The sequence below is a fragment of the Tachypleus tridentatus genome, unplaced genomic scaffold, assembly GCF_004210375.1.
Source record: "Tachypleus tridentatus isolate NWPU-2018 unplaced genomic scaffold, ASM421037v1 Hic_cluster_1, whole genome shotgun sequence".
NCBI lineage: Eukaryota > Metazoa > Arthropoda > Merostomata > Xiphosura > Limulidae > Tachypleus > Tachypleus tridentatus.
In genome coordinates, this window is record NW_027467777.1 from 32,290,208 (window position 1) to 32,317,856 (window position 27,649).

At 37.4% G+C, this 27,649-nt stretch overlaps 1 protein-coding gene across 8 annotated transcripts in view; it reads left to right on the forward strand.

Annotated features, from left to right (window-relative positions):
• LOC143241646 (uncharacterized) overlaps positions 1-27,429 on the forward strand; it is a 54,010-nt gene extending 26,581 nt beyond the window's left edge. For 4 of the 8 annotated variants that reach the window (XM_076484836.1, XM_076484838.1, XM_076484839.1 and 1 more), the window contains one exon: positions 23,923-25,294. In XM_076484836.1, coding sequence (XP_076340951.1) covers positions 23,940-24,863 — 924 coding nt within the window. In that variant the 5' untranslated portion in view covers positions 23,923-23,939 and the 3' untranslated portion in view covers positions 24,864-25,294. Of the gene's footprint in view, positions 1-461; positions 981-23,922 lie in introns of those variants that run through there. The other 4 variants (XM_076484841.1, XM_076484840.1, XM_076484842.1 and 1 more) reach the window with 4 other exon arrangements.
• Positions 27,430-27,649: the final 220 nt, after the last annotated feature.

Below are 27,649 nucleotides of genomic sequence, written 5' to 3' on the forward strand. Positions count from 1 at the left end.
ACATTTTTAAAGTTTTAGATGGTCATTATACGTATCACCTTTTAATACAATCACGGATTCTGTAAACGTGCAGACGCATTTTATGTTTCGACTTTTAATATAACCACGGGCATATCAAACGTTTCGATGAGCTTGTAGCGTAACAGTTTTTATTAACACTATAAGCATTTTCATCTTTCTAACCTGGAAACAGATTTAGACAAAAATTATAAAAGCTCGATATTCAATCCAAATCTTTGATAACATTGTACTTTCTTAGTTGTAATTAAATGAAAAAAAACAAACTTGACAGAGTTGGAGAAAGTAAAAAGGCGAGGCATACAAGTGTGAAAATGGTGTCAGTTATTGATAAATGGTTCAGCCAATAATTTGTGTAGATGTTTACCCTAAAATGTAAGAAAGAAGTCGTCTGCGATAAGTTTTTCCTGGCACGTTGCCAAAAGTTCTTCGAAGGTCTTTGTAAGCAAAGTTTCTGTTTAGTATCGAAACACTTCAGTTATGTTAATCACGTATGGATGTAAATAAGCAATATACGGTAAGGTGTTTGTAGAGTTAACGTAACACCAGTCAGGAAAATGAAACAATACACATCTCTACACCTAAAGACCAGTCTGTCTGGTGTCACAAGTTGTGACGAGCTAGCAGAAGCAATTTTGATGATATCTGGAAAACACTGGACCTCAAATACTGTGTGTAAATGTGTACGCAATAGAACAAACCTTTGTTTCAATTTGCCAGTCTTGAAGACCCAACCAAGCGAGAAAACCAATACCAAACGAAAGTGACGTTAAACTACACGCGTAGCACGGGTACCTTTTGTATCTGGCGAACTGTTCGCGTTCTACTGTTCAAAATAGTAGAAATATCAGTCCACGTCTTCATAATTACACAAACTTTTCTGTAACTTTTTTTTTTTTGTGATGGAACAAAACCCACCGCGATTGAAGCCTGTGCCATCCTATACCAGAAGAATGGTGAAGGTAGGTTTGTGTAACTTTCCAGTGTAGTCTTTGTTTATAAGTTCTATTGTTTAGTCCTAGCGCGTAGCTAATAACGTGGCCTAAAGGGTTTATAAAAATATCACTTCTAGTTATCACGTTTATAAATTCGTTTCTGTACAGTTTGATGGTTTTATTGTACAATGAAAACACTTTCTCGCTGAATAAAGGAACGACAGCAACATAAAAACATCTGTTACATTTATTATTAAATATTTAAGGTCTTTAAGGTGGTACAGCGCCATCTTCTGTCGTCTAGGCATACTACTAGCTCGTAATATTTAGTTATTTATTATCAAACTTTTTAAAAAACTTATTGAGTTATTATTTGATTATCATAATCTCTTTGTTGAAGATTTCAGACCTCTAACAGGAATAATAAGTAGCAATTTGAACGTTATATCTTAATCTATGACGTATTTGGTTATCGTGGTCTGTGAGAGTGAACTTGCCAGAAAAGTGTGGCGCCAGTTTAAATAGAAGATAATTTCCAGAATTAATAAATGAGCCAGAAACTATGACAGACAACCTAATATCAGTGTCTCCTTTTATTATTTCTCTACTCTGATTCTTCTCTATTAGTGGAACGAAATTTTTATATCAACTAACGTATGTGGATATAATTTTTTATGTTTTATTTTCTGTTACTGATTCATTTCAAACCATAATGTTATTTGCACCTTGGAGAAAAAAAAAAAGACACTTAAAACGACAGTGACGAAGCGTGTTTTAACAGTTTTCGCTTACTTTATGAATTATAAACCACCTAGAGGTCATAATGTTGACCACATTGTATTGACTGTTTTCATTAAATCCGTGGCGTGGTAGCCAGGGATTGCGACTCAAAATTTGCGGGTCACAGGTCCGAATCCCGTTTTCGAACGTGTTTACTCTTTTTGTCATAGCGGCGTTATAATGTATCGGTCAATCGCAGGATTCGTTGGAAAAGAGTAACAGCCTTAAACTCTCACTTTCTAACAAAGAACTGTTAGAGCAGACATGCTTCGAGTATGTTTTCGCTAAATTCACAACAAACTACACTGAAGTACAATCCTTTTGACTTTCTGAAGCATTCATTATTCTTGTGTATAAGATCACTGAAATTATTAACCTGAATAATATGATATTTTCATTTGTAATTTTAAACTGTGGTGTTCAATATTTAATAATCTTTTACAGTTTTTTTCCCCCTTTCATTTGTAAGATGTTCTTACTGGCATATTCCCCACTTTATTATAAGATAGTCCTAACTAATGTTGATATTTTCCATCGTCCACCACGGCTGTTACATGGTTGTTATGATATACAGAACTGTTGTCTTCACCAACATGGTTGTTGTGATACACGTGTGATACACACGTGAAATATGTTAAGTGTTGTGTGCCCTCTTATAAGAGGTTACACACGTGAAATGTGTTAAGTGTTGTGTACCCTGTTATAAGAGGTTACACACGTGAAATGTGTTAAGTGTTGTGTGCCCTGTTATAAGAGGTTACACACGTGAAATGTGTTAAGTGTTGTGTGCCCTCTTATAAGAGGTTACACACGTGAAATATGTTAAGTGTTGTGTACCCTGTTATAAGAGGTTACACACGTGAAATGTGTTAAGTGTTGTGTGCCCTGTTATAAGAGGTTACACACGTGAAATGTGTTAAGTGTTGTGTACCCTGTTATAAGAGGTTACACACGTGAAATGTGTTAAGTGTTGTGTACCCTGTTATAAGAGGTTACACACGTGAAATGTGTTAAGTGTTGTGTGCCTGTTATAAGAGGTTACACACGTGAAATGTGTTAAGTGTTGTGTGCCCTGTTATAAGAGGTTACACACGTGAAATGTGTTAAGTGTTGTGTGCCCTGTTATAAGAGGTTAGGATACAAAGGGATAACCTTCATTCAGTTTAAGGTCCCGGATTTCTCGGAGTTCTAACAAGATAAGTGTGATTATTGCAAAAGGTTTTATTCTTCACCATTACTGTGTTCCAAGCTGAGGAAAATCCTGTCTGTTCCGAGAAAACGAAAAGTTGAAAACGTGTGACACTTGGTCCGCTGCTATTTTGTTTTTCAATATTTTTCCTTCATTCTGGTTGCTTCACTTCTGTGGATTTTTTGTTTTTATTATTTCCACCGTGTTCATCTTCTATTGTTGTTTATTCGTTCAGTTTTTTAACTCGTTTTGTTAACTCAATTTCGATAGGCCTTCAAGGTGAATGACGTTGGTGCTCGTGCAAACCACTACGCACCCAGACCTGGATTCGCTTCGTTTAACTGAAAGGGCCTTTAAGTGACGTCAGTTCTAGGAAGTAATTGGTTCCAAGGGTTGAGAGACAAGTTTGACTTTTGTTTTTTTTTTCTCTTCTTTGCAATCGGTCAGATCTGTGGTGAATAAAGAGCCGATTGTTCATTAAAGAGGTGCAATATATTGTTCCAGACAACTTAGGAAACTTTAAATATTAGTAACATTATCAGCTGATGGTTCCCTGGGCCTTTTTGAAGACTTTTTTAAACAGTACCATCTATAAAAACTCTACTTGTTGTGTGATTTGTTTTTGTTTGTTTATTTTTGAATTTCATGTAAAGCTACACGAGGGTTATCTGTGCTAGCCGTCCCTAATTGTGCAGTGTAAGACTAGACGGAAAAGCAGCTAGTCATCACCACCCACCTCCAACTCTTGGGCTACTCTTTTACCAACGAATAGTTGGATTGACCGTCACATAATAACGCCCCCACGGCTGAAAAGGCGACCATGTTTGGTGTGACGGGGATTCGAACCCTCGACCCTCGGATTACGAGTCGAGTGCCCTAACCACCTGGCCATGCCAAGCTTACTTGTTCTGTGAAGAGCTTTTGTTAGAATACAAAGTTGACTCCGAGGAAACTTGTGTTTTCATATTTAGAAATCTGAGATCCGTGCTAAGTTCATAGTAAACGCTAACTCAAGTCTTGAATCAAGTGACTTCAAAAGATGTAAACTCTTCGTTTAATGAATTTCGATTATTTGCGATAGAGGAAACTTTGATAAAAATGAGTGAATTAGACAGAAGAACGAATTAGTTAGTGCAGTCGTTAAGTTGTTCATGTTGGTGCAGTTATGTGGCATGTAGTTATTCATGTTTTGTTTCCCATATTCCTTGATAAGGACTATCTGAGCTGTTCCCAATTTTTAGGTGATAGACGACAGAGTTAGTTAACACCATCCGTCGCCAGCTCTTGGGCTACTTTAATCGAATAATGGGATATGACTGTCACTCTTAAAACGCATTACTCCATAGTATAAGGCCCGGCATGGCCAGGTGGTTGAGGCGCTTGACTTGTAATCTAAGGGTGTGCGTGTCGTTTTATTTTTTAAGCACTATCTAATTTTTCTATTTATTAATTTAATCGGTATGTGTTCCATTGAGTGTCTGATCTAGCCGTATCTTTTGAGCTGTGTTATCGATGAATATATGTTCCATTGAGTGTCTGATCTAGCCGTATCTTTTGAGCTGTGTTATCGATGAATATGTGTTCCATTGAGTGTCTGTTCTAACCGTATCTTTTGAGCTGTGTTATCGATGAATATATGTTCCATTGAGTGTCTGTTCTAACCGTATCTTTTGAGCTGTGTTATCGGTGAATATATGTTCCATTGAGTGCCTGTTCTAACCGTATCTTTTGAGCTGTGTTATCGATGAATATGTGTTCCATTGAGTGTCTGTTCTAACCGTATCGTTTGAGCTGTGTTGTCAGTGAGTATGTGTTCCATTGAGTGCCTGTTCTAACCGTATCTTTTGAGCTGTGTTATCGATGAAATCTTTTATGTAACTTTTTATGTCCCTGATTTGTTAGCATGCTCGTGGTTAACAAACTAGGTCACGACTGGTAACCTTGAAGATGTCTGTTTCTCCTAGTTATAACAAGTTAGTTTATGTTTCTTCAGTGTGTTTATATATAGTTGTAAACGTACTTCATTGTTTCACTTCTGGACCGTGAAAATTAACTCCTACTGTTCAGGTCTTTACTTGTTTAATAAACAGAACTGTGGAAGGTGTAATATATAAATATTGTTGGGGTCTGTACTTGTTTAATAAACAGAACTGTCGAAGGTCTAATATATAAATACAAAGTTTTTTTTTCTCTCAAGATACAGTCGTATTAATAAGGGTAATATTTCAAAGTTTTTAAAGGTAATAGTGAGTGACACTCTCTATTTATGGCCAGAGAAGAGTGTGTGACACGTGCCCTTGAATGTTTGGCATTTTTAAATACGCGCTTTCAAAACTGGTTGTACTGAATTATTCGAAGATGGAGATACAATTTTGTTCAGGAACATAGTGACAGTTGTTTATTTGTTTACATCTTATCACACAGCTACACGTTGAACTTCCTGCTATCTGTTCATCGCAGAGAATCGAACTCCGGATTTTGTCATAGTAAGTCCGTAAACTTTACGCTGGCCTACCAGCGGGTAGCATATTAACTTGAAGTTTCTAGTAGCGAATAGCAAAGCTATTTACATTAAAAACCTGTTATGGCACGAAAATATTCCAAAATCTGTAAAAAGGAAAATTCCATTAATATGTGTATAAACCTTTTAAAATATATAAAAATTCCATATGATGTATAAACAATCCGATTAAGATGTGTAGAACTCCAGTTGTCCTTCGTTTATAGACGCATCTTCAGTATATCCGAGGATGACCACAAACCAAACTATCATTTACCTTCCATGCACGAATAAAACTGATGCTAAGATATTCAAAGTGCTTTTGTTACGCAACATTTGATAGTATGCCAAACGTTCCTAGTAAGCTATAGAATGTCCTGTTTCCTAACAACCCAGGAATCAACCAATTGATCAGAAGCACTCTTGAGATTGAAGCGCCATCTTTCGGCTGAAAGACCGAACGATAACACTTTACTGAATTCATTACAATAACTTTACAAAACCAAACCAGTGCATCTACTTCCCCTTCCCCCGTGATGTGATCAAATCCTATATTTTGTTTGTCATATGCAACTGGTGTCGCGTGTTACGTGGTTGCTTTGAAAACCATGGGGAGGTGGGGTAGGAAAGAAGGCTGAAACATTGGGGAAAAAGAATAGTCTTCCAGTCGAATATTGCTTTCATGTGTGCAATGTTAACTTGTACGCATGTACTGACGTAATATAGGGTGTTATTAACTCTAGCCTTGTTGACCATTGTACTTCCAGTCAGCAGTAATTTGACCTTAAAAAGTCACACTTATCGGTTCCCTTGGTAACACAGGGAACGAAGAGAGAGTTGAGAGAGAAATGCATTAATACTTAAATATTTTTGTAAGACAGTTGATTCGCAGTCTCAGGATCGCGGGTTCGAATCTCCGTCATACTAAACATGCTCGCCCTTTCAGCCGTGGGGGCATTATATGCTACGATCGATTCTTCTATTTGCTGGTAAAAAAGAGTAGCCCCAGAGTTGGCGGCGGGTGGTGATGACTAGCTGCCTTCCCTCTAGTCTTACACTGCTAAATTAGGGTTGGCTAGCGTAGATAGCCCTCGTGTAGCGTTGCGCGAAATTAAAAAAGAACAACAAAACCCAATCGATTCAGATGGCAAAAATGTTATTCGCTTGTTTGATCTACCTGTTAAAAACTAATGAATTTAAGACACCAAGCAAACAAACCAAATAAATTGCAGCTCATACCTTGAACGTAGAAATACTACAGCACAGAGCTAATTGTTAATAATAAAATGATTAATGTCTTTTAGCAGTTGCAAATGAAGGCCCTGAAATAGCGAACGTTTCAACAATGTTGTTATTCAGTGTTTTAAAATAAATACATGTTTTTTTACTCAGTCGCTGCTACGAAAGGTAAACAAACTATATCTCATTGTTCATTAATACCTGAACCTTTTAATAGCATCAACACACTGGCCAGCGACACAAATGATCAGATATCACCATAGACATACTGATCAGAAGGAAAGTAACCAATCAGCGGTTCTAGATTCTTCAACTTTATATCTTTTTTTAATTCTGGATTTAGTAAAGGCGATATGACGACAAGGCTACAAGAAAGATTCAGCTTCAAACTGATGAACCACATTAATATCAGCCCCAGTTTATACAACATTCAGTTACCTACTGCTTTGGTAGATGAATTTATAAAATGCCAAATTGTTGTTACATTTTGTGCAACATTTAATTTTATACAACCACAAAATATATAAATATAACAACACATCCCCGAATGCTATTAAACTACAAGTCTTTGTTCAATATCCATGGTGGGGCTCCCTAGTGGCACATCGGCATGTTTGTGAACTTATAACACTATAATCTGGGCTTCGATACCCGTGGTGGTCAGAGAATGGTAGCCCATTTTGCACCTTTGTGGTTTGTTTTGTTGTTTTTTTAATTTCGCACAAAGCTACGCGAGGGCTATCTGCGCTAGCCGTCCCTAATTGAGCAGTGTAAGACTAGAAGGAAGGCAGCTAGTCATCACCACCCACTGCCAACTCTTGGGCTACCAGCGAATAGTGGGATCGAACGTCACATTATAACACCCCAACGGCTGAAAGAGAGAGCATGTTTAGTATGACGGGGATTCGAACTCGCGATCCTGAGACTGCGAATCAAATGCCTTATCTACCTGGCCATGCAGTGGTCTTCTGCTGCCGTAGTCCACGTGTTGTAACGTTCTTCACGAGATATGGTTGAAGGCGATGGTTTAATAAACGCTTACTTACTGTTGTTTTGTTCACTATCTTCTCTAGAAGCAGCCATCTTATTCAACGTTTTCCAATGTTGATAAACTCGAATGAACAACGTGACATCTGTTGGACATGTATTTACTATCACGAGTCTCTTTAACCTGTTGACTGCCAAGTATTTCAGCTGCTGCGGCAGCTCCAATGTCGGTTTTTTTTAGCATAAATTGAGTAATTTCTAAAACAAATGAAATGAACAACAAATTTTTTCTCAAAGCCAAACTTACAGTACTACACAAAATGAAGAAATATGTACAAAACAATAATGCACAAAATGTCATTTTTGGATATTGAAATACATGACACATTTAATAATTCACTTTCGTGTGAAATTTTTTTAAGCAGGGGTCAACACAAAGAGTCACTTTGCAATCAGTACGTTCATATCTGCTGTCCCTCCTCGTGGATTTGTCAGAGCATACTTTACACTTTCTAGTGGGGTACTTTTTTTTTTCTGTTTAGGGAATAAGTGTTGGGAAATGACGTTCTGTGAGGCGAAGGGATTTTCCAAAGAAGGCCGTTGGATTGTGGGCGCTGTGTGTGGTATCTTCAATCAGGGTACGTATGACACCGAGTCTAAACTCCATGAGAGACAGGATGTTTCCCATTGATTTGTAAACTACCAAAGTATTGTACACTGCTATATCCATCATGTGAAAAAATACTTTTTTGTACGACTTGACAGCTTTGCGAATACTCGGATAAGCATGCAACAAACAGTCACATAAGTCAACCCCTCCCATGTATCGATTGTAATCAATGGTTTTACAATAGCTGCACCAGTAGCATGGTTGATCTTTCCAGTTGGTATTGTCATGTATTGTACTCAACATGAAAATGTTCCTCATATCCTTCCAGTGAAAAACACCAATGTTGTCTTTTTGTGCCACTTCCATTTCACCCCTTGTGAAACATTTCGGCATCCCAATTCGATTTTTCATTACTGTCCCACACAAATAGGTGTCACGATCAAGCAATGACTTCCATAAGTGGGATTTGTAAAAAAAAAACGATCCAAATGGAGCTTATAATTTTGTCCAAACAATGGTTCCATCAACGTGCGTACAACACGTTCGCCCTGTTCGCCCTCTAGTGCTGTATGTGTAGTGGCACCAGGGTAGATGAAAAAGTTCCAAACATAACCTCTTACACTTTCACATAGCTCATGACGTTTGACTCCAAACCTGGTCCTTTTAGATAGAATGTACTGTCGAAATCCCAGTCGACCCTTCCATAGTATCAAAGATTTGTCAATACAAACATGTTCGTTTGGTACATATGAGGTTCTAAATTTTTTCCGTAAATGGTCAATAATGGGCTGTATCTTGTGCTGTTGTTGGTCAACAACATTTTCCTGAGTATTGTCAGCAAAGTGTACCATCGATAGCAGCAAAAGAAATCGGTTTTTTGACACGCACTGACCAAAAATGTGTGTGGCAAGCAAAGGGTCAGTACATGGAAATAGTTGGTTTTCTTTCTATGTCCATGAACAGACCCATAAATTCATAAAATTCCTTCTCATTAGTTGGCTTCCATGATTTTACTCCACAATATTCATTCAAATCAGCGCGGGCCATCATAGTTTGTGCATATTTATTGGTTACAATATGGTTGACAATTGTAGGAGGGAAGAACTTTTGAAAACAATGAAAAAGCTTTGAGGTCAAATCGTCGTACTGGAAACCATGATTTCCTGAGAAGGAGTTTATAACTGGAGAAGCAAAGGATTCAGCATTCCAATCATTGTCATTAGGGCACTTTTTCTTGGAAATGTTCTTACCACGACTTGAAATTTTACGTTTACTCCCTGGTGTTATCGCCCCTTTACCAGTGCTGGTTGATGGCCAGTTATCATCATCTTCACTAACATCTAAGTCTTGTATTTCCATATTTCTCAAAGAATCTACAAAATCCGAATCTTCTGAATCGCCACTGCTATCTTCAAACTCCAAACGAAGTTCAACATACAACTGTGATGCTTATTCATTTTGTAACTTTTTCGTGACGCCATTTTGGATCAAAAGTGAAACAATTTGTAAGTAAGTCAAATGCATGTATGGTGCTGAAATCTAGCGTTGAAGTTAAGTATTATTGAGAACGAATTAACTCTTCCGTGGCACTGTTTTACCGATCGACTTGGACGAGTTATCTCGTCTACGGCACTGAACAGGTTAAAGGTTCCCATATCTTTACCTTTTCCCACATCTGTATGACCGCATAGGTCCATGCTCAAATCTTATACAATGCTCTGTCGACCACGTGACAGATTGTGTGGTCAACCTAATTTACATCGAAGGGATACACAATGATCAGCTCCTGTAGCTGGAATGTGGGATAAACTCGGACATTATACATAATTAAAACTGTATGCCCGAAGGAAAGCTTTTTCTGGACTTCACCAGAGGACAGATGAAATAAAGCATCACAGAAAAGTGGGTAAACCGGTTCATTCCGGCTTTGCTTAAGTTATTTAGTTTCGTAGTAACCAGTTCATCTATTTCACCATACTAGTGAACATAGATTATATTGGTAAGTGTAATAAACGTAACCGCTCTTCCAAACAATTAGGGACCATTAACTAATCAGGAAAGCGTTAAACTTTTGTCAATTTTACAATAAAAAATGATACATTCTGGAAGTACATTTTACTTTTTTCTCTTCGTTAATAAACAATCGCTAAATAAAAGATGAAATATTTTTCCTTATCAGGAGGGTTTTAAAATTTGTCGTTTGAAACGTTTATCCAACCAAACGATTTTAGAAAGGAAAGATTTCTCACCTGAGATTTAGCTACACCTCGTATCGAGTTTGACTTTTTATTTTCCTAATTTTAAGCACACCCTAGTTACTATCTTCCTCATCTCCAGTTTCGAGTAATTATCGTTATTTTGTGTCCCACGTTTCGTACCTTCTCGTTGTCTTCCTCATCTCCAGTTTCGTGTAATTATCGTTATTTTGTGTCCCACGTTTTGTACATTCTCTTTATCTTCCTCATCTCCAGTTTCGTGTAATTATCGTTATTTTGTGTCTCACGTTTCGTTCCTTCTCGATACCTTCCTCATCTCCAGTTTCGTGTAATTATCGTTATTTTGTGTCCCACGTTTCGTACCTTCTCGTTGTCTTCATCATCTCCAGTTTCGTGTAATTATCGTTATTTTGTGTCTCACGTTTCGTTCCTTCTCGTTGTCTTCCTCATCTCCAGTTTCGTGTAATTATCGTTATTTTGTGTCCCACGTTTTGTACATTCTCTTTATCTTCCTCATCTCCAGTTTCGTGTAATTATCGTTATTTTGTGTCTCACGTTTCGTTCCTTCTCGATACCTTCCTCATCTCCAGTTTCGTGTAATTATCGTTATTTTGTGTCCCACGTTTCGTACCTTCTCGTTGTCTTCATCATCTCCAGTTTCGTGTAATTATCGTTATTTTGTGTCTCACGTTTCGTTCCTTCTCGATACTTTCCTCATCTCCAGTTTCGTGTAATTATCGTTATTTTGTGTCCCACGTTTCGTACCTTCTCGTTGTATTCCTCATCTCCAGTTTTGTGTAATTATCGTTATTTTTGTGTCCCGCGTTTCGTTCCTTCTCGTTGTCTTCTTCATCTCCAATTTTGTGTAATTATCGTTATTTTGTGTCCCACGTTTCGTACCTTGTCGTTGTCTTCCTCATCTCCAGTTTCGTGTAATTATCGTTATTTTGTGTCCCACGTTTCGTACCTTCTCTTTGTCTTCCTCATCTCCAGTTTCGTGTAATTATCGCTATTTTGTGTCCCACGTTTTGTACCTTCTCGTTGTTTTCCTCATCTCCAGTTTCGTGTAATTATCGTTATTTTGTGTCTCACGTTTCGTTCCTTCTCGATACCTTCCTCATCTCCAGTTTCGTGTAATTATCGCTATTTTGTGTCCCACGTTTCGTACCTTCTCGTTGTCTTCCTCATCTCCAATTTCGTGTAATTATCGTTATTTTGTGTCCCACGTTTCGTACCTTGTCGTTGTCTTCCTCATCTCCAGTTTCGTGTAATTATCGTTATTTTGTGTCCCACGTTTCGTACCTTCTCTTTGTCTTCCTCATCTCCAGTTTCGTGTAATTATCGCTATTTTGTGTCCCACGTTTTGTACCTTCTTGTTGTTTTCCTCATCTCCAGTTTCGTGTAATTATCGTTATTTTGTGTCTCACGTTTCGTTCCTTCTCGATACCTTCCTCATCTCCAGTTTCGTGTAATTATCGCTATTTTGTGTCCCACGTTTCGTACCTTCACGTTGTTTTCCTCATCTCCAGTTTCGTGTAATTATCGTTATTTTGTGTCTCACGTTTCGTACCTTCTCGATACCTTCCTCATCTCCAGTTTCGTGTAATTATCGTTATTTTGTGTCCCACGTTTCGTACCTTCTCGTTGTCTTCCTCATCTCCAGTTTCGTGTAATTATCGTTATTTTGTGTCCCACGTTTCGTACCTTCTCGTTATCTTCCTTATCTCCAGTTTCGTGTAATTATCGTTATTTTGTGTCCAACGTTTCGTTCCTTCTCGTGTAACGGTAATAGTCAGGAACGTCTTACGGTCGTTTGTCATTCACCAACAGATGGTGGGTTTTTGTGGCTTTATCAGCAATATAATTCGTGTCTTTCTTAGGTTTTCTTTACTGAAACAGGTAATAATAATAAAGGATTGAAATAAATGGTTCGTATTATAATTCTTTCATCACAAGGCGCTGTCTCGTGCAGTAGCACATGATGTTCCATATAACGAGAGCCAAGTTCACTGTGTCGGTATTTGGGTATTGATGTTGTTAAATACCCAAGAGGGTCAGGTACATTTGACCTCTTCCTCCCTCCCAAACGATCATAGCGTCTGTCTTTAGGGTTTTTTTTGTTTATTTTTAAGCTTTGGGCCAGAGTAAAAGTATAACATCATACTCGGGCCCATTTCAGGGCTCAGTCCATGCATGGAGGAACAAGTTTTTTTTTCTCTTGTGTTTTTTTTTCTTCATTTAATTTTTTTTTAATTTTTTTGTATTTTCATATATATATATTTTTTTGTATTTTTCTCCTTTTTCTCGATTGAGAGAATGCTACCACTACTTGTAGTAACACACACACAAAAGTAATAATAATTCAAAAAGAGAGAAAAAAATTAAAAAAGAAAATAATAATTATAATAATAAAAAGAAACAAGGACTAATTGTCTAGTGGAAGGTGGCCAGCTTGTGTTACATTTCTTAAATATATGTTAAAAGGGGAGAGGTATTTAGGACCATTTACATCATGTACGTGATATCTGTCGAGATCACACATTAAGTCATTTTTATGCCAATTCTTATTGAAATATTTTAGAGAATTATGTAAGAGTCTTTCAGATATTGTGTCTATGTTTGCATACCTGTTCATGAATGTGGTTGAGGTGCTACGTGGTACTTTATATGCCGAAGTTAGTACTGAATTTTGTATACGTTGTAGTTTCTGTAAATGTGTGGGTGCTATGTTAATCCAGGCAGGTGATGCATATTCTATTGTTGGTCTAATGTACGTTTTGTAGATTTTAAGTATGTTGTCTGGTGATGTTCCTTGGATTTTACCTGAAAGACTTCTTGCATAGTTTGCTCTTTTCCAGATTCGTATCAGTACATTTTTAATATGTGGTAGCCACGTTAATTTTGAGTCATAGGTTAGACCTAGAAATTTAGCATAAGTAGCAGTCAGTAAAAGTGATCCATTCATATAGAGTTTTGGTGGATCTTTTTTCAGCTTATTCAGTCTGCTGAATACTATGACTTGGGTTTTTGGAATATTAATTTTGATTCTGTATTTCTGGCAGTATTCTTCGATGTTATTTAGGACTGGTTGTAGGTTCGTTGCTGCTATTGACGGAGTGGGGGCACTTTTCCAGACTGCTACATCGTCAGCGAACTGTGATGCATAACCTAAATTTAGGTCCGACAGAGGCATATTACTCACGTACATGATAAATAATATAGGGCTAACAACCCCTCCTGCGGGACTCCTGCTTCGGGTGAAAAGGACCCTGAGTGGGCCCCATTTACATTTACTTTACACATTCTGTTATCCAGGAAGTTGGACAGCCAGCGAATAGTTTCCTGGGGTAGCCATTTCAAGCAATCTATGTTGTAAGCCGTTATGCCACACTGTGTCAAATGCTTTCTCAATGTCGAGAAAGCAAGCTACAGTGCATTCTTTTGTTGAAGCTGTCGGTAATTGATTCTGTAAGTCGAATCAGGTGGTCTGTAGTTTGGCGGTTTTTTCGAAATCCGTTTTGAATTTCTGGTAATTTTGAATTTTCTTCTAAGTATACTGAGAGACAATTACTAATTATCCTCTCTAATACTTTGCCAATACAACTGGTTAAGCTAATCGGGCGGTAGTTGTTTGGTTTATTCGCTGGCTTTCCTTCTTTCTGGAACATTAATATTATTGCTTCCTTCCAAGAAACGGGGATATATCCAGCTGATAGTGAGAGATTAAATAACGCTGTTAGGTGTTCATATAATCTCTGAGTGCCTTGTTTTAGGAGGATAGCTTGAATACCATCTTCTCCAGGGGCTTTGTTTTTTGTGTTGTTAATAGCAGTTACGACTTCTGTTACAGTGATATGTTTTACCAGCTGATGAGTGCTCCAGTCTTTTGTTTTTTCTTGGTGTGTAATAGTGTTGACTGGAAATTTAGGTGTAACGAGAGAGAGGGGGGTTAAATTGACTGTTTGAATTTCGCGCAAAGCTGCACGAGCGCTATCTGTACTAGCCGTCTCTAATTTTGCAGTGTAAGACTAAAGGGAAGGCAGCTAGTCATCACCACCCACTGCCAACTCTTGGGCTACTCTTTTACCAACGAATAGTGGGACTGACCACACATTCTAACGCCCCAACGGCTGAAAGGACGAGAATGTTTGGTGTGACAGGGATTATAACCCGCGACCCTCGGATTAAAACTAAACCAGAATTTGTAATATGAGATAATGGAAAAATCTAATGTGTCGCCATCTGGACAACTTCATCTACAGATAATATTCTAAAAACTATATAAATATATAAGTAGAGGCACTGATGAATTTTGATCAAATTGAATACTAGACCGTAATTTTCATAAAATAAATAATTTGTAGATCTATTGACGGAAGGTAAGAGGTCGCGTTTGGATTTATTAATGTTGGTGCGTGTGTTTTTTATAGCGAAAATGCACATCGGGCTATCTGCTGTGTCCATCGAGGAGAATCAAACTCTTGATTTTAGCGTTGTAAATCCGTAGACTTACCGCTATCCCAGCGATGGACGTTAATGTTGGTATCGGTTTAGGTTTAATGACAGGTCAATGGTAGTGGTCGAATATAAGCGGTCTGTATATTTCATAAAACCTGAACTACGTTTCTTTATGAGTATGTGAACCCTATCACATCCTGAATTACAGATCCCTATGAGTGTGTGAAACCTACCACATCCTGGACCACATTCGTCTGTGAACGTACCACATCAAGGACCATATGTTCCTGTTCCACCAGTCTTTATATCCTTAAGTTGAGGGTTAATTTTAATATATTCCTGTTCCACCAGACCTTATCGGAGAGAAAATGATTCAGTTGTCAACGCTGTCGACACAGTTTGAAATTATAAAATGACCGTAATGTAAAATATCTCAGAACCAGAACTGGAAAGGCAACTTTAGGTGACTAACGCCGATGTTTGAACTTACCCGTTAGTCATCCTGGCGAGTTATGATAATTACAGTTATGCTACAGAAAGTCTTTTACAACTTGTATTACTGTAGTTTTTCTCTTACCGCTCTAGACTAGATGTAAACATTGAATTTAATGCTATTTATGTTTTTTTCAGAAATTAAAGTTTGCCTTATTTTGCCTTGATTTCCTTTTATGAATTTTAATAATTTTAATTTAGTTTTAACTTTTTACGGGATTTTTGGCGCAGATAGCCTAGTTGTTAAATCAACAAACTAACCAACCTACTAAGCGAAACAATTAAAGAAGTTGTCAATCTTCGTGTAATTGTATGAAGGAATACAAATCCAGGTGGCGCTAACGCTGTTAGCTGCTTCCTTTAGATTGAAAAAATATACATTTTATTAAAAGAAATTATTTTTTAAAGATTATTAGGAGAACAAGCCACCTTATGTTTATGTTTTCCCAGTCTTTAGATACAATGAACTACACAAACGGCCGATGGACGAACAGAGTGACCAGTAATGATATCGAAAACTAGTATGTTCATGTCACCTAAACGGGCGTTGTCCAACATATTTAACACACTTCTTTCTCTGGTACAGTAGACTTATTAGCCACCAGCAAGTCAAAAAATGTTGTTTTTTCTTTGCCGTTGTGAACGGATTTTGACCTCATGTATTTCTTTTAATTAATTGTGTCATAAAGTGTTAGAAACAAACAATAAAAATACAGAACTACTGGTCTCTTAAAGTCGTTAGTCTGTCTAAACATATTAGGTGGTGGAGGTGGTTCTTGTGGGAAAGTTCCTAACTCCAGCCACCTGAATCAACACGTCTGTCACAGTGTGGAGACACATAGTAATATAGCATACGTCTAACTTGATGGACATAAGTCTGTCATTATTCTAGCACTCATCCACAGGCTCTTCTTAGACAGACTTTTGAAGTTACGAAAACTGTTCTTGTCTTAGTCAGGGAACGTTTTCATTTTCTCGTATCGTTAGTTCGTTTGTCCAATTATTAATGTTTATCTTTGTTTGATTAATTATCCCCGTTTTCTGTTTGTTTGACAGTCCTTCTGTTTGTGTTGTAGTAACGTTTAACTCGACTGTTAACTTGTTCTCACGACTGCTCATTCTTCAAAACTATTTAACGATGGCACGCCTAACTTAATTATGGACAAGAGAATTCTCTGTGTAGAAACATTAACCAGACCATATCATTTTCTTTTAATCAGGTTCTGTTTTAATACACCCCTATTCTTCCACAAAACAAACTCTCTCTACCATTTCCTAATACCAGACGGAACTCATTCTACTATTTCCTAATACCAGACGGAACTCTCTCTACTACTTCCTAATACCAGACGGAACTCATTCTACTATTTCCTAATACCAGACGGAACTTTCTTTACTATTTCCTAATACCAAACGGAACTTTCTTTACTATTTCCTAATACCAGACGGAACTCTCTCTACTACTTCCTAATACCAGACGGAACTCTCTCTACTATTTCCTAATACCAGACGGAACTCTCTCTACTACTTCCTAATACTAGACGAAACTCTCTCTACTACTTCCTAATACCAGACGGAACTCTCTCTACTACTTCCTAATACCAGACGGAACTCTCTCTACTATTTCGTATTACCAGACGGAACTCTCTCTACTAGTTCCTATTACCAGACGGAACTCTCTCTACTATTTCCTAATACCACACTGAACTCTCTCTACAATTTCCTAATACCAGACGGAACTCTCTACTACTTCCTAATACCAGACGGAACTCATTCTACTATTTCCTAATACCAGACGGAACTCTCTCTACTATTTCCTATTACCAGACGGAACTCATTCTACTATTTCCTAATATCAGACGGAACTTTCTTTACTATTTCCTAATACCAGACGGAACTCTCTCTACTACTTCCTAATACCAGACGGAACTCTCTCTACTATTTCCTAATACCAGACGGAACTCTCTCTACTACTTCCTAATACTAGACGAAACTCTCTCTACTACTTCCTAATACCAGACGGAACTCTCTCTACTACTTCCTAATACCAGACGGAACTCTCTCTACTACTTCCTAATACCAGACGGAACTCTCTCTACTACTTCCTAATACTAGACGAAACCCTCTCTACTACTTCCTAATACCAGATGGACTCTCTCTACTATTTCCTATTACCAGACGGAACTCTCTACTACTTCCTAATATCAGACGGAACTCTCTAGTACTTCCTAATACCAGACGGAACTCTCTACTATTTCCTAATACCAGACGGAACTCTCTCTACTACTTCCTAATACTAGACGAAACTCTCTCTACTACTTCCTAATACCAGACGGAACTCTCTCTAGTACTTCCTAATACCAGACGGAACTCTCTCTAGTACTTCCTAATACCAGACGGAACTCATTCTACTATTTCCTAATACCAGACGGAACTCATTCTACTATTTCCTAATACCAGACGGAACTCTCTCTACTACTTCCTAATACCAGACGGAACTCATTCTACTATTTCCTAATACCAGACGGAACTCTCTCTACTATTTCCTAATACCACACTGAACTCTCTCTACAATTTCCTAATACCAGACGGAACTCTCTCTACTACTTCCTAATACCAGACGGAACTCATTCTACTATTTCCTAATACCAGACGGAACTCTCTCTACTATTTCCTATTACCAGACGGAACTCATTCTACTATTTCCTAATATCAGACGGAACTTTCTTTACTATTTCCTAATACCAGACGGAACTCTCTACTACTTCCTAATACCAGACGGAACTCTCTACTATTTCCTAATACCAGACGGAACTCTCTACTACTTCCTAATACTAGACGAAACTCTCTACTACTTCCTAATACCAGACGGAACTCTCTACTACTTCCTAATACCAGACGGAACTCTCTACTACTTCCTAATACCAGACGGAACTCTCTACTACTTCCTAATACTAGACGAAACCCTCTCTACTACTTCCTAATACCAGATGGACTCTCTCTACTATTTCCTATTACCAGACGGAACTCTCTCTACTACTTCCTAATATCAGACGGAACTCTCTCTAGTACTTCCTAATACCAGACGGAACTCTCTACTATTTCCTAATACCAGACGGAACTCTCTCTACTACTTCCTAATACTAGACGAAACTCTCTCTACTACTTCCTAATACCAGACGGAACTCTCTCTAGTACTTCCTAATACCAGACGGAACTCTCTCTAGTACTTCCTAATACCAGACGGAACTCATTCTACTATTTCCTAATATCAGACGGAACTCTCTCTACTATTTCCTAATACCAGACGGAACTCTCTCTACTACTTCCTAATACCAGACGGAACTCTCTCTACTTCTTCCTAATACTAGACGAAACTCTCTCTACTATTTCCTAATACCAGATAGACTCTCTCTACTATTTCCTAATACCAGACGGAACTCTCTCTACTACTTTCTAATACTAGACGAAACTCTCTCTAGTACTTCCTAATACCAGATGGAACTCTCTCTACTACTTCCTAATACCAGACGGAACTCTCTCTACTACTTCCTAATACTAGACGAAACTCTCTCTACTACTTCCTAATACTAGATGGACTCTCTCTACTATTTCCTAATACCAGACGGAACTCTCTCTACTACTTCCTAATACTAGACGAAACTCTCTCTAGTACTTCCTAATACCAGATGGAACTCTCTCTACTACTTCCTAATACCAGACGGAACTCTCTCTACTACTTCCTAATACCAGACGGAACTCTCTCTACTACTTCCTAATACTAGACGAAACTCTCTCTACTACTTCCTAATACCAGATGGACTCTCTCTACTATTTCCTATTACCAGACGGAACTCTCTCTACTACTTCCTAATATCAGACGGAACTCTCTCTAGTACTTCCTAATACCAGACGGAACTCTCTCTACTATTTCCTAATACCAGACGGAACTCTCTCTACTATTTCCTAATACCAGACGGTTTTGTTGGTTTTTTTTGTTCCCATTGCTGAATGTTTAATTTTCTTTAAAGACCAGATAAGAACGTGAAATGAGTCCTGCATGGCCTGGTGGTTAGGGCGGTCGATTTGCAATTTGAGTTTCGCGGGTTCGAATTTCTTTCACATCAAACATGCTCTCCCTTTCAGCAGTGGGATCGTTATAATATGACGGTTAATCCCACTCTGTATTAGTAAAAAGAGTATCTTAAGAGTTGATGACAGGTGGTAATGACTAGTTGCTTTCCATCTAGTCTTACACTGCTAAATTAGGAACAGCTAGCGCAGATAGCCCTCGTTTAGCTTTACGAGAAATTTAACACAAACCAAACTTAAGATAACGTACGTTAAGATGTTAATATTTATAATTTTTTTATAAAATACTTTTATTAAATATTTGGATTCATTATCCTCCATCATTTCCGAAGTTAACACCCCAGAATTTTAACCATGTTTCATTTCTTTGTGGTTGAGCCCTCAAGTAGCCAGCGGCTACTCTGAAGTCTTGAAACGATAAAAAACAGGTTTTGATACCCGTGGCGTACGCAGCACATATTGTGTGTGCTTAACAACAAACAGACAAACTGTCATTGTAGTCGGTTTAAAACTTATGAGAATCTTTTAAAGTATTTAAGAAATATTTCTTTATATGTTTGTTTAAGAACGAAGCCTCGCAATAGGATATACGTACGTTTCGGTCAGCCATTGTTTGTTTGGACGTTCCTGTTGGATGACTTCATTCATGAGTTCGGGTAGAAACTTTAAACATATTTTGTTTCTTCGTGTTTTTAATAAATATAAGATATAAATAGAACATTTAAGCACAAACCTTACTTCCAGAAGTGTTCATTTCCTAACTTGTGTTTATCTTTATCTTTGTTCAATATCTTTAAGTTTGCTCTGTGCATAAAAGAACGTCATTTTGTAAACATTGTTTTTCCAAACATCGTTCTGAAGCAAACTGCCAGTATTAGTAAAGTTGGCTAAACTGATATGTAACACAGAGTGCAAACATTGTAACACCGTAATACAGAGTGCAAACATTGTAACACCCTATCACAGAATGTAAACATTGTAACACCCTATCACAGAATGTAAACATTGTAACACCCTATCACAGAATGTAAACATTGTAACATCCTAACACAGAATGTAAACATTGTAACACCGTAACACAGAGTGCAAACATTGTAACACCGTAACACAGAGTGCAAACATTGTAACACCGTAACACAGAGTGCAAACATTGTAACACCCTAACACAGAGTGCAAACATTGTAACACCCTAACACAGAATGTAAACATTGTAACACCCTAACACAGAATGTAAACATTGTAACACCCTAACACAGAATGCAAACATTGTAACACCCTAACACAGAATGCAAACATTGTAACATCCTATCACAGAATGTAAACATTGTAACACCCTAACACAGAATGTGAACATTGTAACACCCTATCACAGAATGTAAACATTGTAACACCCTATCACAGAATGTGAGCATTGTAACACCCTATCACAGAATGTAAACATTGTAACACCCTATCACAGAATGTAAACATTGTAACATCCTAACACAGAATGTAAACATTGTAACAACCTAACACAGAATGTGAACATTGTATTACCCTATCACAGAATGTAAACATTGTAACAACCTAACACAGAATGTGAACATTGTAACACCCTATCACAGAATGTAAACATTGTAACACCCTAACACAGAATGTGAGCATTGTAACACCCTATCACAGAATGTAAACGTTGTTACAACTGTAACTGTACTGCTTACTTAATGAAATTACAACAACCATGTTCCGGATGGGTTACAACGTTCATATTCTGAGCTAGAGGCGATACAACGTTCCTACGTAGTTGGGGTGTATACTGTCCTACAACACATTCACTTATATACCTTCTTATACACACACACCGATGGTGTATACTGTCCTACAACACATTCACTTATACACCTTCTTATACACACACACCGATGTTTCTTCTTCAACACCATTTCCTCGGAGTGAAAGTGGGTAATATTATATAATTAATGATGTAAATATGACAATATGGCGTCATTGTTGTGTTATAAATGTCTAAGTATTACATTATTATTTCATTTATTTGTTTTTCGTGCATGTTTTAAGCATGTTCATCGATGACACGTGGTTCACCCTGGTGAAAAGAAAATATATTTCAAATGTCGAATGTAAAATGAACATACCAAAATATATAACTCTGTACTATTCACGTGCAGCGAACTCTCGCAGACTCTCACACCGGAAACGTATATTACCACACTGAATTATTCCTACATCAAAATTCCATTCGAAATGTTATAGTCATATCGTCTTGTATAGATGGCGCAGTTGTTGTGACGACAATTTAAACAAAACAATCGTAAGAATTTGTTTCTTTTGGTTTTGAATTTCGCGCAAAGCTACTCAAGGGCTATCTGCGGTAGCCGTCTCTAATTTAGCAGTGTAAGACTAGAGGGAAGGCAGCTAGTCATCACCACCCATCGCCAGTTCTTTGGCTACTCTTTTACCAACGAATAGTGGGATTGACTGTCACATTATAACTCCCCCACAGCTAAAAGAGCGAGCATGTTCGAACCCGCGACCCTCGAACGCCTTAACCCACCGTGACATGCCGGACCTCCAATCATAAGAGAAATAAAGATGTAAGTGGAAATCAATTTCTTGACGTTTTGTAGTAAAGTGGACTTCGACAAGATTTGAATGATTTGTTTTTACCGGAACTGAAATGATTTTTGTGTGTGTGTTACCAGAGGTTTCGCTAGTTGTAACGTTGGAATATACAATGGATGAATATACAATAGATGAATATACAATAGATAGATAAGTAGATCTAAGGAACACTTGTAATTGTTTTGCTTTATCAAAAGAACTTCTAATATCTCGTCGTTCATTGGTTGTTCATGAGTGAAAGTGATTTTGATATTTGTTACTGTATTGATGTTCAGAATACTTATTAGCAGACAGAGGCTGGTGGGAAGAAAAATACCCCAAGTTTGAGTGGGCCAAATTCAAACTACGTTTACTGCCTGAAAGAAGAAATCGAGTACAATGTCACGTGGTCTGTAGTTTACTTCGCCGTATTGGATGTCAGTTGTTTACAGTCTTAGGTGAAATAAAATGGCAGAGCTGTCTTCTAATATCAATAGACCATCTTAGCAATGTGGATACAGAAAGATGTATGTGTGGAAACTGGATAATCATAAACATGGCGCTATAGTGAATATCCGTAAAAACACAAAGGAGTTAGAGACTACGTAGTCGTAAAACCATTTGTAATGTTAAAAAAAAATAATTTTTATTTGTAAATGGTTTGATTTGTTTAGGAATTTCACGCAAAGCTACACGAGGGCTATCTGTACTAGCCGTCCCTTATTTAGCAGTGTAAGACTAGAGGGAAGGTAGCTAGTCATCACCACCCACTGCCAACTCTTGGGCTACTCTTTTACCAACAAATATTTGGATTGATCGTGACATTATAACGCCCCTACGGCTGAAAGGGCGACCGTGTTTGGTGTGATACGGATTCAAACCCGAAATCCTCAGATTACGAGTGGAACACCCTCAGCACTTGGCCATATCGGACTTTGTTTACCGACCTTGTATATTGTTCTATATGTATTGACCTTGTGTGTACCGACCTTGTATATTGCTCTATATGTATTAATCTTGTGTGTGCCGACCTTGTATATTGTTCTATATGTATTAATCTTGTGTGTACCGACCTTGTATATTGTTCTATATGTATTAATCTTGTGTGTACCGACCTTGCATATTGTTCTATATGTATTAATCTTGTGTGTACCGGCCTTGTATATTGTTCTATATGTATTAATCTTGTGTGTGCCGACCTTGTATATTGTTCTATATGTATTAATCTTGCGTGTACCGACCTTGTATATTGTTCTATATGTATTAATCTTGTGTGTGTCGACCTTGTATATTGTTCTATATGTATTGACCTTGTGTGTACCGACCTTGTATATTGTTCTATATGTATTAATCTTGTGTGTGCCGACCTTGTATTTTGTTCTATACGTATTAATCTTGTGTGTGCCGACCTTGTATTTTGTTCTATACGTATTAATCTTCTGTGTGCCGACCTTGTATATTGTTCCATATGTATTAATCTTGTGTGTGCCAACCTTGTATATTGTTCTCTGTGTATTGATCTTGTATGTACTGACCTTGTATATTGTTCTATATATATTAATCTTGTGTGTGCCAACCTTGTATATTGTTCTATATGTATTAATCTTGTGTGTGCCAACCTTGTATATTGTTCTATATGTATTAATCTTGTGTGTGCCAACCTTGTATATTGTTCTCTATGTATTGACCTTGTGTGTACCGACCTTGTATATTGTTCTCTATGTATTGACCTTGTGTGTACCGACCTTGTATATTGTTCTATATGTATTAATCTTGATGTTTAATGCTGGTTTCATTCTCCATTTCAGGAAGAGAGGGGATTCAAATGTGTGAAGATTCTATGCCATATTCTCGTCACCAGCTCTCGGAGTTGAACTCGAGGAAACGTCGCGGGAACCTACCAAGAGAGTCAGTGAAGGTCCTAAAAAGATGGCTCTACGAGCATCGATATAACGCTTACCCGTCGGACCAGGAAAAAGAGTTACTTTCCAGAGAAACGAATCTCAGCGTCCTCCAAGTGTGTAACTGGTTTATTAATGCCCGACGCCGAATCCTGCCGGACATTATCCGCAAGGAGGGCAATGACCCTCTTCAGTATACAATTACCAGGAAGACGTCACACAAGCAGCAGCGACTGGACAAGTCTGCAAAACTGACCACTCCAGAGAAGCCGGACGAACATGAGTTGGTAAAGCCAGATGGTCGGTGTTTATCTGCGGTTGACCAGGCCACGGTCGATGATGTGGACAGCGAAGACAGCTCCAGTTGCGGATGTACAAACGACCGCTCAACCTTGTCACAAACCGATTGCCCTCTGAAGCTCAAAAAACGTTGGCAACGGAGTCATGAACGTAAAGCTCCTGATGTCTCTTCTTATATTACCACCAATATACCTCCTGAAGTCCGTGTTCAGAAGTTTAAAGCACCTTGTAAAGAGGCAACGACTACAACTGCGGTCAAAAATCCTATTATAACAATAGCTGACTCGACAAAACTAGTGGCGTCCTCTGGTCTCGACTGTTATACCAATTTCTTGAATCATAAGGACGTAACTTTCCAGAAATCCGATATAATCAGGCTTCGACTCGAAACATCAAACGACCGTGAGTCTCCGCCATTCAAACTTTCTCACCCGCTTTTGAATCCCAGGATCACGAAGGAAGATCCGTTTTGTCGCCTCAATCTGTTGGTAGATGTCGCTGTTGGAGAATTAGAGAAGCGAGAAATAGGGGACAGTATAGATTTATGATGGTGGCATCACTGGGGCCTGTTTCTGTGTGTGTGTACAGAGGATTTACTACAGATAACGATAACTATTTCAAGTGTCAAACGTCTAATATTCTTCGGGCCAAATATACGGATTATATTTTTATTCAACAGTGTCGCTGTAGGTTGGTAAGATAATAGTTGTCAACGAAAATATATTTTTTTTTATTTTGGTGAATCTATTGAAGGATCCTTTATTTCGATTGTTTTAATCTAAAAAAAACTGATCAGGAGTTACCATTGGACAATAAATGCTCCATATTTGGACGTGTGTTGGACTATTCCAGGAGATGAAATTAAAAAACATCAATTTTAATAAAAACCTTATTCTCCTAATAAACTTGCTTTTTGACCCTAAGACAGAAAAAACCCATGACTCATGTGGTTGCCATCGTATTCGTTCAATTTTCGATATAAAAAATTTAACAACTAGCAGCTGTTAATCTGTTATTTGAAGCAGCTTTAACGGTTTATATTTGGTTAAAATCACGTCGATTCATTAGGTATTAATTTTGTTTCTGGCCACGTGCTTTTCGGGCCACAGATTGTCATATATATTTATATATACAAACGAAATGTTTGTTTGCACTCTAAGTCCTTCAGACTCGTTGGATTAATCTCAACCAAAATTTGCATGTAAACAGTATGAATTATGGGAAATGTCTTAAGAAGGACAAAACTGAACTTAACCCTATTTAACTCTATTTCTATTTTGTTAAGCCTATTGGTTATTTACTTTTGACCTATTGAGTCAATCTCAAACAGTCGTGACAGATTGACCCTCAAGATAATGTTGAATATTATAAAGGGATTTGAGGTCAAACTATGAAAGTTTCTAAACTGTTTATTAAACAACCATGTTTTTTTTTGTGGTCAATGAGATGTAGGGGTTTTTATCAGCTCAGAATGTTTAGTTGTTGGTAGATGGAAATCAAACTACAAATGTTGTTCACGAAAAGCTTTCTTATAATTTTAAAATTGTGAGATAAAGTTTATGTTCGAGTTATTATTAAATGTAAGCATTCTCCGTAAGCTGATGTAATTTATATACATTTCTCATTGGTGTGTTTGTTATATTTGAAAGATTGGAAGAACAATTAGTTGTTTTCATGGACGTAGATTTTTTACACCCGATTGGGGGGGGGATGATTTCGGTAACCACTCATGTGGACTGTTCAATTTACAAATTGGTAATCTCTGATTACGTGAACCTGAAAGCTGTAAACATGCAGTCACAGAGTAATCTTGTTGCCACGATACTTGGATATATACTTAGGCCTACTGACTGATACTTACGAACTATCGCTTAGATCGAAAAGCTTAGAAGCACGCCTATATTAAAGATGTACATTTCGGCTACTGAAAAAGCCTACATCTAGGTCTAATTATGTAATTCGATTGGTAAGAACACGAGAATCACAAGAACAAACACACAGTTCGTAGGCCTGTGATGCAATAAAACAATTCAACAGACCAAACTGTAGGGGGGATGATTGTATGCACCATACCCCCACCTAAAATGAAGGGGGGATGTATCCCACCCATTCCCAGGGTCTACGCCTTTGGTTGTTTAGGATTAAACAACTGTAACTAGTGGCAACAACACGGGGCATGATGGGATTTATTTTTAAATTATCGTTAAATTCATGAGCAATATAAGTATTTATTATGTTTTTAAGTTTTGTTGTTCGGCCTACATTATTATGAAGGAAACCGTTAATCGTAAAGTATCTCGAATTAAAACAACGTTCAACAAATTGTGTACAATGCTTCTTATTAAAAGAAAACAGAATCACAACATAGGTTTGTTAATTACTTGTGTAGGAGATACACTTGAAACGATTTATCTGTTTACCTTAAATGCGTCTGTTACGTTTTTTGTTTGTTCACTTACGTCCGAAACAATACTGTTTGTACTTTTCTGTACTGGATTTTCAGATTACACCTCCTCATTATACACTCTTAAACTGTACTCGATTCATTGCTGTTTATGATAACAAAATGTATGTACAATCATATTAAAGTTAGGCAGTTGGACATGACAGATATTTTTAAGATCGTGTCTTAAGATGCGACAGCCAATCGTGTGAAAAAAACATTTTATTACACCTGATTAAAATTATTTTTTGGATATACTTACGATTTTGAAATTTTAAAAGCTGTATAATTTGTTTAATATAAAAAATCACAAAAGATATTTCACTCCAGAGGTCATTGTATGAGAAAAGGCTTAGTTTTAAGGGATAGCTTGTCACTATAAACGGATATTACTAGTTGATTCAATTTATTGTTTGTTATTTTCTGTAACCAAGAGACCGCTTCCAATTGAGAATCAAGAAACTTATATTGTATTTTATTTGTAAATTGTTTTGTGAGGACTGAAGTTTTAAGTATATTTATGTTTATTGTGTACGGTTTTGAATGATATATGGAATTTTTTATACTTTAGAATCGTTATCATAACATGTATATATATATATATCTTAAAATGGAGAATGTACTGATTCACTCATCGCATAAAGATATAAATAAAAACATTTTATTCGCGACTTGTTTAAACATTTGACTTTCTGCTAATTTCCGTGTTTTTAATCCAGAATAACTGGTTTTTATTTCTTGTCTTATTAAGCTACTAAGCCTATTTTGATTGCAATTATTTCATTGCAATGAATTACAGTCACCAATTCATCCGTCAGGGGGTGTTGTTTGGGTTATAATTCTACACCTTCATTTCTTCTTTAGTTCACTCTGAAACTACACGAGGGCTAT